The sequence below is a fragment of the Polyodon spathula genome, chromosome 3 (genome assembly GCF_017654505.1).
Source record: "Polyodon spathula isolate WHYD16114869_AA chromosome 3, ASM1765450v1, whole genome shotgun sequence".
NCBI lineage: Eukaryota > Metazoa > Chordata > Actinopteri > Acipenseriformes > Polyodontidae > Polyodon > Polyodon spathula.
Genome location: NC_054536.1, coordinates 2,183,621 through 2,198,265, shown reverse-complemented (window position 1 = coordinate 2,198,265; position 14,645 = coordinate 2,183,621). Strand labels below are relative to the sequence as shown.

Genomic DNA, 14,645 nt, shown 5'->3' with positions numbered 1-14,645 from the left:
TCAGCCGCTGTGTTCAGCTCATTGGTCGGTTCAGCCGCTGTGTTCAGCTCATTGGTCGGTTGTGTTCAGCCGCTGTGTTCAGCTCATTGGTCGGTTCAGCCGCTGTGTTCAGCTCATTGGTCGGTTCAGCCGCTGTGTTCAGCTCATTGGTCGGTTCAGCCGCTGTGTTCAGCTCATTGGTCGGTTCAGCCGCTGTGTTCAGCTCATTGGTCGGTTCAGCCGCTGTGTTCAGCTCATTGGTCGGTTCAGCCGCTGCCGCTGTTCAGCTCATTGGTCGGTTCAGCCGCTGTGTTCAGCTCATTGGTCAGTTCAGCCGCTGTGTTCAGCTCATTGGTCGGTTCAGCCGCTGTGTTCAGCTCATTTCAGCTCATTGGTTCAGCCGCTGTGTTCAGCTCATTGGTCGGTTCAGCCGGTCTGTGTTCAGCTCATTGGTCGGTTCAGCCGCTGTGTTCAGCTCATTGGTCGGTTCAGCCGCTGTGTTCAGCTCATTGGTCGGTTCAGCCGCTGTGTTCAGCTCATTGGTCGGTTCAGCCGCTGTGTTCAGCTCATTGGTCGGTTCAGCCGCTGTGTTCAGCTCATTGGTCGGTTCAGCCGCTGTGTTCAGCTCATTGGTCGGTTCAGCCGCTGTGTTCAGCTCATTGGTCGGTTCAGCCGCTGTGTTCAGCTCATTGGTCGGTTCAGCCGCTGTGTTCAGCTCATTGGTCGGTTCAGTTCAGCTCATTGGTCGGTTCAGCCGCTGTGTTCAGCTGGTCGTTCAGCTCATTGGTCGGTTCAGCCGCTGTGTTCAGCTCATTGGTCGGTTCAGCCGCTGTGTTCAGCTCATTGGTCGGTTCAGCCGCTGTGTTCAGCTCATTGGTCGGTTCAGCCGCTGTGTTCAGCTCATTGGTCGGTTCAGCCGCTGTGTTCAGCTCATTGGTCGGTTCAGCCGCTGTGTTCAGCTCATTGGTCGGTTCAGCCGCTGTGTTCAGCTCATTGGTCGGTTCAGCCGCTGGTGTTCAGCTCATTGGTCGGTTCAGCCGCTGTGTTCAGCTCATTGGTCGGTTCAGCCGCTGTGTTCAGCTCATTGGTCGGTTCAGCCGCTGTGTTCAGCTCATTGGTCGGTTCAGCCGCTGTGTTCAGCTCATTGGTCGGTTCAGCCGCTGTGTTCAGCTCATTGGTCGGTTCAGCCGCTGTGTTCAGCTCATTGGTCGGTTCAGCCGCTGTGTTCAGCCATTGGTCGGTGCCGTGTCAGCTCATTGGTCGGTTCAGCCGCTGTGTTCAGTTGGTTGCTTGGAAAACCACTATCATGTGCCTTGTGAAATCACTGAGGTTCTTTCAGCTTTCCCATTGTTGCCGAGTATCTGCACACAATCCTCACACGGTTTGTGGAGGGAGTGGTGCTGGGACGCCAGCATCACTGTTGTGCCTTCCTCAGGTGTCGTGGGCTAGCCTCCCTGTGAATGCCCCACCCAGCCCAATCCAGACATTTGCCATACTGAGGTGCTAGGGAGGCTGCAAATAGGCTGATCCGTGGAGCCAGCACTGCACTTCAGCCATCAGCACCAGGCCAATAGGAAATCCACATTACCTGAAGGAAACGTGCCAAAGGTTCATATATTTCCACCACCACTACTATCTCACTTTATCCTGGTGAAAGCTGTCCAATATTAGCATGAAGTAAAGAACAGCTTGAAACTAAGTACCTTCAGTGTGGAGTATCCCCAGTTTCCAGTTAAAAAGTAAAATAAATAAATAAATCACTCTCAGTTAATCATCTCATTTACTTCCTTTCCTAATAATCCAACACTGCATAATTTGAAATAAGACAACAATAGACTTCTTCAAAACTCTGTTACCATAAATAGCCACACAGAAGATGCACTTCCAAATTTGCATACTCATTTTGGACAAGCCATACAGGGCTTGAATTTCAGCGCAGGACTGCGGGAATCGCACATTTTCCAAGTTGCTCCCGCATGTCTGCAACTTTCAGTGCGGGAAAGTCACACAGAGATGTTTTAAGACACCAAGCTACTGTATTTTCCACCCAATTTAGAATGCCTTAAACGCTACAGCAATCTCTAAGGAAGTGGGTGTCAGTGATGAAAGCACTATGAGCAGCATTAGTTCTGGTTAAAATAAATAAGTATTGCTGGATATTTCAAGTGCCGCGAGACTTTATTCTCTCGTACGTGATTCTCGGCCACTTTCTTTAAGGATTATAGAAACTCAGTACACTGCAGTAAACAAACAGTTTAAAAAAAAAAAAAACAAAGTTGATTTTAAGTCAGTGTTGTTTTGCAAGCGGTGACTTTCACTTTAACTCATAAAACTCGCCGAAGGTTATGCACATATTACTCAGGCACTGTAAAAGATGTTTAAAAGTACAGACGTATTCAGTGAGTGTATGCGGTATTCCTAGCCAGAACTACAGTGGCTTGAAGTTAAGCCTCTCATCATGTGACAGAGTTCAGAGCTTAGGTTTCGTTTTGAGACTATTGCTCCGTCATTGTAGCAGCTAGACTGAAAGGGGCGGTTTCGCTGGAAAGCTTAGAAGCTCTGCTTCCCACCCATGTTAATTTTATATTGAGGTTCAGTGGTGCAGTTTTTTTTGTAGCCATCTATGACTACAGTATATAGAGCAGTGACCAAACATGTCACCATATATTCTCATCTCTACCACAGACAGTATGCCTGATCCTATTGCAACTTACATAATATGAAAGGAAATTGTGGCCTCTCGTTTGATATGCTACATGCATGCAAACTATCCAGTAGTTAAACATAAAGTACATAAATGAAAACAGTCAAAAACAGGCAGAAATAGGGCTAAGGGTGTAAAGAGTTAAAAAAAAGAAATGGTGCGCTGGTTTAAAAGAAAAGCACCAAAAACTTCTTGCCAAGCAATGGCAGAAGCAATGGAGAGTGCTCTGTCTCACCGTGATGAACAGCTGTTAGGTCTCCTGAAAGCAGCTTATTTTAAGGCAGCACCAGTGTGAATGACAATGCAGTGAAATACTGTATATATAGTTTTTTATATGCACAAGTGCCTTTTCTTTTGCCATCCCACCCCCCCAAAATTGTGGAATCAACCCCATTGGCTGCAGCATAGGTGTGAAATCCCCCCTGAACACACCAATGAAATTCAAGCCCTGCTACATCATATCAAACCACTAAGTTAATGACTTAAAAACTGTGACTTTTAAAACAGCTACTGGACAAATACATTTCTTTTCAGTGTGCCGCTGCAGAGATGAATTTCCTGTCTTTCTGCTGTCATATTTCAGTAATGTACAAAGCCACATGGACTTCTATTATCGCTCAATACAACAATTTTTCCAAACAGTGGATTTAGGCGTTCTCTTTCCAGCAACGGAACGCTCCACTGCTACACATTCTCCTCCTGATTTTGTTTTGTTTTTCTTCAACCCTATATACAGGTGAACCCTCCTTGTATCAGGATTGTGGTGCAGACATAACTCTTGATATAAAGCGAGTCATGATATAAACAGAGTTTCACGTTTGCCTATGAGAGCTCATTACGAGTGTGTGAAAGAAAGAAAGAAAACTAACAGTGAATTAAAGAGCAGTGTTTTAATACTGTGCATTTAATCATTCCTTACATTTAAACACATGCACCTAGTTTACTACACGACAAATACATTCTGTATCATTAACTGGAACGAAACACTTTGTGTCATCTAAAAAAAAGCAGGAATTATCGACTGGTTGTTGCTATCAATGCTTTGTTTTTTTGTGTGCTTTTGTATAATCCTGACAGTTAAAGTTTGCTGACGTTGGTGTTTTGTAACTGAACTCTATCCCCTTAAGACCACCCATGCAGTATTTGACAGGCTGCACAAGATGTCAGTTTATCAGCCAGGATATGTATTGGTTGTTGGTTGTGTTGGAAATGAATTATATCCTGTGGTTACTTAGTAAAGCCCGGCCACGCAGCGTTTGACAGGCTGCACAAAACAAGTAAGCGGGTTTGTGAGATGATGTTAAGAGAAGTAATTTCTCAAAGAAACTATGGTGCATGGCGAGTGGTTTTTCAGAATCGTGAAGCAGGAACACTTGCACGCAGGTCTTTAGAGAATCAGTTATGACACAATCTGATGAGCAGAAATGAAAATGTAGACCTGCTCACCCACACCTTATGTGTTGGTTTAGTTTTGTAAGGTTGTCATGTTGAGCCTACGTAAATTCAGGGTTAAATATTTATATTTTTATATATATATATATATATAATATGTGTGTGTGTGTGTGTATCTGTGTGTATATATATATATATATATATATATATATATATATATATATATATATATATATATATATATATATAATTTGGATGTGTGTGTATATATATGTGTTTTATAATTTCTTTGATTTTCATGAAAGGCTCTGTGTGACTAATATTGTACCTTTTATGATAGGAGGGTTAAAATTTGAGCTAACTTTCAGTTCTGATGTGTTCTGTTATGCTAGTAAGTTTCCATGTATTGATTCCAATATTCAAACGTTACACACATATAGCTTAAACATTATCATTAGACACAGCAATGTGGCACGAGTTTTATAAACAGTCAGACAGTGATCGGTTCCCTAATGTTCTGGGAGGTAGCTCAGGTACGGAGAGGGTCTCTCATCAGGAGAGGATTCAGGGAGCTTGTCTCACTCGCACTCTCAAGTGCCTGTCTTATATATCTTACCTAAATGCGGGGGTGTGAAGCTGAACTTTGTGAGCTCTGCTTACACTCTGTTTTCCTAACAATATCTCTAACATATCTCTTCTACACAAGGTCCAATGTACCCCACTTTATCAATTCCTTGTTCCTCTGTGTCCTGAGTTGGTTGAGTTGGAAAACATCCTCCCACCTTGCAGTGTTCTCAAGCATGCTTACTATTTATTTAACCTTAATTGACCTCTACACAGGATATGAAGTCATACTGTACATGCAGTGCACAGCCTTCCAGGGTTAATAGGTTGGCAGTTTTCATGTTTTACTGGTACTTTAACATTTTTTTTCTGTCCCTTTGTTTAGCACTGTGCATACTGTAAGCGCCTTGGAGCAACCATCAAATGCTGTGAAGAGAAGTGCAGCCGCTTGTACCATTATCCCTGTGCAGCGGCAGCTGCTGCTTTCCAGGATATCAGGAGTCACACTCTCCTTTGCCCAGAACACATCGAGCAGGCTACTGGTAGATGTAAGTCCTTAGCTCCCATTCGTTCATTCATTATGTTTTATTATATTAATCCAAACAAGGCTGGCTAAGGACTGAGATACATAAGCAGTTTTTCTTGTCAGTTCTATTTAACAACAAAAAATGTACAGCTGAATTGCGGTTGCTAAGTGTGCCACACGCATACTGAGATTTGACAGTTGTTGTGAGCATTTAAGGTGTTGCCTGTTTTTTTGCAGTAAACATGTTTCAGCAGCTGATGTAGTAATTGGAATTTTTTTTAAAAGAAGTTGACGTAGAAAAACTGGAGTGTGCACCAGCAAAGGTGAAAGACGAGCTCAAGAACCTCCAAACTCGGTATTTTGCAGAGAGAAGGGTTAGGGTTAAGGAAGGGTTAGGGTTAAGGAAGGGTTAGGGTTAAGGAAGGGTTAGGGTTAAGGAAGGGTTAGGGTTAAGGAAGGGTTAGGGTTAAGGAAGGAAAATATCTGCAGTTTGTCTTTTTCCATCCGCTGGTGATTTTCCTGAAAGATATTTGCCAATTCCAATCTGTTCGTCAATTCCAATCTATTCGTCGTCTTTTTCTTGCAGTCTTTATATTCCGCGTTTCAAACATCCCATAAACATTTTCTATTGTGAAAACAAAAACAATCAATTGCAATTTAGCTATACTTTCTATTTGAAAAAATTGAGAGTGAAATCAGGTGATTTTAGAAAGTGCAATATCATTGGCTGAACACAAAATTGTCAACTGAATTGATGAAAATCAAGCAGTGGTCTATTCTAGCAACTCGATTGCCAATTGGAAATTGTTGGCAGCTCGAGTTGGCAATTAGTGACACGCAGTCAATTTAAGATGCTAATAAAACGTGGCCTTATTGCCCAAGCATCTCCGGCCTAAGGAATATTAAAGCAGGGCCTGGAGCACCTGTCTTGGCTCAAACTGCCGTTTCCTCTGTGTGGCATATACGGCTCGTTGTGATCATTTTAATTAACTGGACAAAAAATTGAATAAATTAGTTTCTTTCCAGGTGATCTCACTCAGACATCATTTACTTCAGCTGGGGAGAAAGAAATGGTACCTTTTTGAGTGGCTTGAGTAATGGGAAAACAAAACGGTTTGACCTGTCTCCAGAGCTTGTGTGTGCAGGTTACTTCTCGTTTCAGAGAGGAGGTGTTGCAGCGAAGCTGTAACCTGGCACACTGGCTCGTGATGACATAGCGGGATTTGAAGAATCCTAGGGATTTCCTACCCCTCTACTGCAAACTCAAATGTCCCCAGCACAGCCAGTCTTCAAGCAAATGCAGCTGCTTTGCTTCGTTGTATTCAAGCCAACATCTTAAGCATCTACAGTAGTGTGTGCATTTATAATGTGACCAGGTTTACTTTCTTTAAATCTATATTTTGTAAAATAAATGTGCAGATATTATCAATATGTATTGAAGAGGATTCAGCTGAAGTAGTATTTCTTTTTAAAGGTTTGTACCTTCATGGCTTCAGATGCAGATGTGTTAACCTGGTGGATGCATGTTTGCTTCCACTTGCGTGTAGTGCAGTATTCTTAATTGATATTCTCATGACACTGTGCCACAAAAGAAAGCTTTGTTTCTAAATAATGTAATCTAGTTTAATGCAGTAATCTGTGTGTATCCTTTTATTTTTTCTCTTTCCAAATACAGCAAAGGATGAAGCGAACTGTGCATTGTGTGACAGCCCAGGAGACCTCCTGGACCAGCTGTTTTGTACCAGTTGTGGGCAGCATTACCATGGGATGTGCCTGGATATAGGAGTGACCCCTTTGAAGAGGGCAGGCTGGCAGTGCCCCGACTGCAAGGTCTGCCAAACCTGCAAGTAAGTGGTGAACCAACATGCTTGACACCAACTCCCCAACCGGGTAGCAGTGGGCACTGTAGCACCAGTCCTCTCGTCCCTGAGTAACACAATGCATACACTGCACGCAGATGATATACTGCACAGAATAAGAAAAGGCATTCAAATTCATTTCCTGTTGTTTATTTTGCCTTTTAAAGTTAAATGCTTTTATTAAAACTGTTCATGGAAGGATGTGTTTTTTTGTTAGTTTTTATTTTTTACCCCTAATAACTCTGGAAGATAATTTTAGATGATGGTAAACATTTAGGAATTTTCCATTTGAATAGCTCTCTTCATTATATTTTTATGCAATTCTAATTCACCAAATCTCTGGGCTAATGCAGAGTTAATTCATAGCACAAGTAAATGAAGCATTTCCTCATGAAGCAGAAGTCCAAGACCTACAGAAAGGAGTTGGCTGCATCAGCATGTGGGGTATTGCAGTGAGGTCATGCATGTTGGGTGAATTGGCTGCAGATGGGTAATATTGTGCTCATGTTTCAGGAACCCTGGGGAGGACAGCAAGATGTTGGTATGTGACACATGTGACAAGGGTTATCACACATTTTGCCTACAACCTGTAATGGACTCCATACCTACAAATAGCTGGAGGTGCAAAGTAAGGATTATTTTTTGTTTTTTTTGCATCTTTGATTATATAAAGTGTAATGGGCTAATGGATAAAATAAATCAATTCGATATTTTCAGTTGGGCCCATGTGGCATATTCCATGCATACAATGCTTCAATTGTGTTGATTTTATGTATTTCTTTTTTTTCATTATTCTTTCAGTTTTAATTGGGATTGTATTGTACCCTTCCGTAGTGTGCAGGGATCTGTTACGTCAGTGCCTTGCTATTGGTTGTATGACCGACAGCACGTTCCTTTCATTGGTTCTTTGTTTCCTGGGGGCGGGGGTTGTGAGAATTTGGCTTTTTTGAAGCTCAGTTGAGCTGCAGTGGTTGGAAGGGGAACTATTCACTAGAACGCCTTTTAAACTGGCTATTCCAGTTACCAAAAAATTAAATACTATTTATGGTTACACATGCAAAATAAATAAATAGAAATTCTGTAGCGAATCTTGTGAAGACTCTACCTGTTTGATACATCTAGCTGTTAATAAACCCTGTGGACTGGTCGCTTGCATTGGTTCACTTGAGCATTGCTCCTCTGCTGTGCAGCTGTCTGTCAGTAGATTGCTTGTGTTGCATCCTGTTAACTCTGAGTCTGCCCTGGGGTTATTGAGCGCAGTGGATGTGATGCTGCTGGCTCTCAGCAAGGTAAATCCCTTTGGTGATGTCTGTAAAGCTGTCTGATTTAGCAAGCTTCGGAAGTGTGGGTCTGACTCAGTGTTTGATAGCGAGCTATACTTCTGAAACCTCTCCCGCTTGTCACTTTTTCAGTTTCTTGCGGTGCTTGCCTCGTTTTCAGTTTATATTATAAGAGTTTCATTTTGAGTAGTCCTGGTTAGAAAAGCTACACTCCTCTCAGACTGCGGCTCTGTTGTGGTATTTATATTGCGTTATACTGAGCATGAAACAAGATCAAATTTGAGCTCCTTCAATGCCCTTTTTGTACTGTATTATAATGCCCATATAGACCAAGTCCTTACAAGGTGATAATCGATGGTTCTAGTAATATAAAAGTTGCCTGCTTATTTCTTTATGACCTTTCTGATGTGATGTTTGCATTTGATCAGTTTGGAGTGAATTGTCCTGTGTGAAACAAAACAGTTATGATTAATTACTTGACATTTACGGTGTAAGTAAATGCAATTCGAACAATATTTGGATGTCCTGTCTCGTACTATTCAGATTTGATCTCTTTGTATGTTTCCCATGTATCTGGCAGTGCTGGGAGCTCCTCCCTGCCGCACAGCCTGCTGATGCTAATTGCTGATTTAGCTGCAGGCCACTGGCTTGGCCTGAATGAATCCCTCCATGCTGGGAGCTGAAATACCCAGTGCAGTTTGAGATAGCTAGACAGTCTGAACTTTCTTACCCTGTTTAACTACAAAATCCCAAAAGAGCTCTTGTGATCTACACTCGCCACCCCTTTGAGGATGAGCAGAACTCCCAGCCTGACTCAGGACTCCTGAGCTGCAGCCAGGGCTTCAACTTCTCATTGCTGCAACCAAAGAAGAGAGTAATAATTTAAATGTGTCAAATACAACTGCATTGTCGGGTGTTGGGGAGCACTCTTAAAATACAGTGCTCTGTTTTCAAAAGTCTAGTTATTTTCACATTGTTCAGTTTTAGTTTTGTGGATGACTGCTTTTCTTAACGAGCTACATTGTAATGTATATTTCTTAGTGTGGTGAAGCACTTACAACTGACTTAACTTTTTCCCCCCTGACAGAATTGCAGAGTATGTGAGCAGTGTGGCACCAGAACAAGTTTTCAGTGGCACCACAATTGTCTATTGTGTGATAACTGCTACCAGCAGCAGAACATGGGCTTGTCCTGTCCACTTTGTGGAAAGGCGATCCACCCAGATTCCCAGAAGGACATGCTTTGCTGTCAGATGTGCAAAAGGTAAGTGTTGCCATCTTGTTACAAAAAACACTTGGCATAAGATAACCCTCACTTGGATAGCTATGAAATGGACATCCCTTGATTCTGTAACAGGTAGTGGGATGTTGGAGTGCGTTGACTAACCCACAGTCATGCAGGTGGAATCTTAACTAAATCTTCTGACAGTCCTCCAGTCATTAGTATTTGAACTGGATGGGGGTGTGGCTAACTGTATCCACATTTCCACTGCCTCTTGTCTCCATGCTGCAGTGCATACTGGTGAGCTAGTAGAAGTGATCACCAATGAGCTGGATAATAAGAAACATGTGCATGTGAGAGTTTGGAATTTTCCTGTCTTGGGCAACGGCAGTCATCGTAAACCCGTGGAGACCTTCAGATGCACGTCTGTTCCAGGGTTGCAGATGAAAATGTCTTTGCTTAATTGATTTTAGGTGGATACATCTAGACTGCGACAGACAAGCAGAGAACAAAACCAGCGTCTTGCTAAAAGACGGATATGTGTGCACAGTCTGCAAGCAAGTGGAACTGGAGGAACTGCAAGCAAGCCAGACATTTGGGGTCCTGGAGACCGCTGAGCCAGCTGAAGAACTTGAACCAGGTAATGGACCAAGCAAGAGAGAAACATGTAAGCAAGTTAAAGAGCAGGTAGCTCCACACATGCGTTTATTGGCTTTCTGTGTGTCCCTCGATTTTATCGTGTGCTGTTCTGAGCAGTTGTGTTTTTTTGATCCAATATTGAGGTATATTCATTTCCTCCAGGTGCTGAGCTGGCATATTTCCATAGAGATTACTGTACAGGGTCAGGCTACAGAATGCAGCTTTTATTTATTTTACTTTAGAGCACAATGGCGAAAACAGAAAGGAGTGAAATTGAAAAGCAATGTAAAAGGGAACAAAGTCATAGGCAAAAGAGAGTTTAATGAGGGGCTGGGGAGGGGGGTTACCAATTTTGTTTTCTCTCTTGTACTTGTAGAGTTGATAATGACAGATCTGACGAGAACGTGAGTTTAATATGTGGAAGAGACTCTCTAGATAAGATCAGCTCTAGAGGGGAAACTCCCTAAAACACTAGTGATTTTATCAAAGGAGGAGGGAAGTAAAGTACACATGGAAATCTAATTTCAAACTGTTTTTGACAAGCTACAGGATTTTTTTTATATATATAAATGCTTTTGTTGAATTACAAACGACCAATTGGTGGCACAGCAAGGTCTGAATGATGTATTGACTCTTAACACTGCCTCGGAAATCTGAAACTGGTTGCCAGTTGGTCTTTTTAAGTTGGCAGTCAGCGCTCTAACATGGTAAGGTTGTTGACAGAAAAATAAGTGGTATTGTATAGTGCATATAGTAATCTGAATCTTGGACGGTGGGAGTTTTGATATGAAGCAGGGTGAAAGCTTCATGTTTGGTTCATGCTGGGAAGGAAAGTAGGTTATCTGTCTTATGGCAGAGGCTGGGTGTGAACTGGCACAGAAGGAGAGTGTGTTAACCACACTGCCCCGAGGCAGGTAGAATCCAGGTTATCAGACCTCTCTATTCCTTTTTGGAACAGTGCCCGTCAGTGTAGTTGGTAAAGTAGGAAGATTATTTCAAAGCTTATCCCACCCTCTGGAGAGTAACCACAATTCCAGCTGGAAAGTCCCATCTGTTTACCCTCCATGTAAAATGCATGCGCATGGAGAAAACAGAGAGTACTGATTAGAGGAGAAACCTCAAAATGGAGCGAGGTAACCAGTGGAGTAGCACAGGGATCAGTGTTAGGTCCTCTGCTATTCCTAATCTAAATTAATGACTTAGATTCTGATATAGTAAGCAAACTTGTTAAACTTGCAGACATCACAAAGGTCATTCAAAGTAATCTAGACAGCATTCAGAACTGGGCAGACACATGGCAAATGAGATAATAGAGAAAACTGTATGGTACTGCATGCAGGCAATAAAAATGTGTATTATAATGAAATTGAAGAAGGAATCTATGGAAAAGACCTAGGAGTTTACTTTGATTCAGAAATGTCTTCATCTAGACAATGTGGGGAAGCTATAAAAAGAAGGCCAGCAAGATGCTTGGATATATTGTGAAAAGTGTTGAATTTAAATCAAGGGAAGTAATGTTAAAACTTTACAATGCATTTGTAAGACATCATCTAGAATACTGTGTTCAGCTCTGGTCACCTCGCTACAAAAAGAATGTTGCTGCTGTAGAAAGAGTGCAAAGAAGAGCGACCAGAATTGTTCTGGGTTTAAAAGGCATGGCATATGCAGACAGGCTAAGAGAATTTAATCTATTCGGTCTAGAACAAAGAAGATTACGCGACGATCTGATTCAAGCATTCAAAATTCTAAAAGGCATCGGTGTTGACCAAAGGGACTTTTTCAACCTGAAAAAAGAAACGAGGATCCAGGGTCACAAATGGAGATTAGATAATGGGGCATTCAGTACAGAAAATAGGAGGCACTTTTCTACACAGAGAATTGAGTCTGGAACCAACTCCCCTGTAACTAATAATTAACTAATAATACCACACTGGTATCCTTCAAGAAGCTGCTTGATGAGATTCTTGTTGATCAATAAGTTACTAACAACCAAACAAGCAAGATGGGCCGAATGGCCTCCTCTCGTCTGTAAACTTTTTTATGTGTGTCCTAACAGTCGCACTGTAAAGCGTGCTGATCTATAAGCCTGTGTTTAGGAGTTCTACATTGACCCAGGCCTTCACTTTCCTTGCTCGGGGTGTATGTCGTGGGTTCCCCCTCGACCCCCAGACATGTTTTTTGGCTAGGGGCTCTGTATGTTTTTGCTCTATGTGTTCAGCTATTTTTTCTTCTAAATTGTGTGTGCGCAGAGCTAGCAGTGATTACAACGGCAGGGTGAGTTGTGACTTTAACATCCCATATGAAAGCAGTATGATACAAATGAGCTTTGCGGCCTGCCAGGTGAGACAAATTGTGTTTCATTGATCTGTGCCGTCAGGAGCCAGAGCTGAGCCTCATGGGGAGTGTTCAGGCTTACAGCTGACCTGTTACCTGACTCCACAGGCTGGGTGGAGGATACTGCTCCATTTAAAGCATTTCCCCTTTCCCTGTGTGAGGCAGTTGAGGAATTGACAGGACAGCAGCCCAGCCAGCCAGCTGTCCACACTCTGCACAGAGTGCAGAAAGAGCAGCCTCGGTGCTCCCTCCCACACTCGTGTGTCGATGGTGATTGGGCGCCACATGGTGGGAGGGTAATTTGATCCTCATGCTTATTTAATTGTGGTCTCTTGCACGCACAGCCTGCTGCTTTGTTGAATCGGTTCACATACACAGCAGTGTAGGTGTTGTTTTTGTGAATGTTAATGTGCGCTGGAGCTGGCTGGCTCAACTGAATGACCTCGTCACTTGTGAGACCTGCTGTGCTGTCAGATTGCATGTAGAGTCAGGCACTTAGGCCTTTGGCAGACGTGAATCTCAGGCTGTCCTAGCAGCAGTCCTGGATTGGGGGCGCTGTGTGCAGGGTGAACGTTTTTCCCATCATTACTGCTTGGTAAATACCGGGTTCGCCCCTGTTTATTTAAATGATGGCAGTTCTGAGCTTCCTCTACCATTTTAGTTCTGTTCAGCTGACCCAACTTTGTTTTTTTTTTTTATATAGAGAACGATGCTGTTCCGGATCTAAACTTCTACACTGCCAGCATGCTGGAACTGTTATATCTATATTTTAGAAAGGCTGACGAGATGTAACTAATGAATGAATTGATTACTCTTCATAGCACTTTGTGCGAGAGTCAGAGGACATGCTGGCAATCCCCGAGACAGACAAGCAGAGAGGGGTTAGTCCCCTCCAGACCACACTGTAAACACTGCTGCGACACCCTTGGGAGAGACTCAGACAAGCAGAGAAGGGTTAGTCCCCTCCAGACCACACTGTAAACACTGCTGTGACACCCTTGGGAGAGACTCAGACAAGCAGAGAGGGGTTAGTCCCCTCCAGACCACACTGTAAACACTGCTGTGACACCCTTGGGAGAGACTCAGACAAGCAGAGAGGGGTTAGTCCCCTCCAGACCACACTGTAAACACTGCTGTGACACCCTTGGGAGAGACTCAGACAAGCAGAGAAGGGTTAGTCTCCTCCAGACCACACTGTAAACACTGCTGTGACACCCTTGGGAGAGACTCAGACAAGCAGTAAGGGGTTAGTCCCCTCCAGACCACACTGTAAACACTGCTGTGACACCCTTGGGAGAGACTCAGACAAGCAGAGGGGTTAGTCCTCTCCAGACCACACTGTAAACACTGCTGTGACACCCTTGGGAGAGACTCAGACAAGCAGAGGGGTTAGTCCCCTCCAGACCACACTGTAAACACTGCTGTGACACCCTTGGGAGAGACTCAGACAAGCAGAGAGGGGTTAGTCCCCTCCAGACCACACTGTAAACACTGCTGTGACACCCTTGGGAGAGACTCAGACAAGCAGAGAGGGGTTAGTCCCCTCCAGACCACACTGTAAACACTGCTGTGACACCCTTGGGAGAGACTCAGACAAGCAGAGGGGTTAGTCCTCTCCAGACCACACTGTAAACACTGCTGTGACACCCTTGGGAGAGACTCAGACAAGCAGAGAGGGGTTAGTCCCCTCCAGACCACACTGTAAACACTGCTGTGACACCCTTGGGAGAGACTCAGACAAGCAGTACGGGGTTAGTCCCCTCCAGACCACACTGTAAACACTGCTGTGACACCCTTGGGAGAGACTCAGACAAGCAGAGGGGTTAGTCCTCTCCAGACCACACTGTAAACACTGCTGTGACACCCTTGGGAGATCGTTACCAGACTCGCCCTTCATGCCAGTAGGGATTCTGAAGGTTAACTGCCTCACTGACGAGGACTCGGAAGCTTATGATGTGAACAACGTAGGCAAGGTGCTTGTCGGCAGAACTTTCCATGTCTTTCACTGAAAGACATTATAACCCTATGAATCAAAGATGGTAAATAAGCAGTTAACAAGTAACTGATCAGTAATTACTGTGCCACAATTAATCAACACTTTGCATTGATGTGAGAGCCCCCCGTTGGTATAATATAAAGTTGGACTG

The 14,645-nt window shown here is 43.4% G+C and overlaps 1 protein-coding gene across 15 annotated transcripts in view; it reads left to right on the top strand.

The window, feature by feature from the left end:
* LOC121310091 (histone-lysine N-methyltransferase 2C-like) overlaps positions 1-14,645 on the top strand; it is a 138,169-nt gene that overhangs the window by 52,853 nt on the left and 70,671 nt on the right. For all 15 annotated transcript variants that reach the window (XM_041243395.1, XM_041243350.1, XM_041243387.1 and 12 more), the window contains exons 8-12: positions 5,025-5,187; positions 6,841-7,012; positions 7,538-7,652; positions 9,392-9,567; positions 9,999-10,165. In XM_041243395.1, the coding sequence (XP_041099329.1) occupies positions 5,025-5,187; positions 6,841-7,012; positions 7,538-7,652; positions 9,392-9,567; positions 9,999-10,165 (793 nt within the window). The remainder of the gene's footprint in view (positions 1-5,024; positions 5,188-6,840; positions 7,013-7,537; positions 7,653-9,391; positions 9,568-9,998; positions 10,166-14,645) is intronic.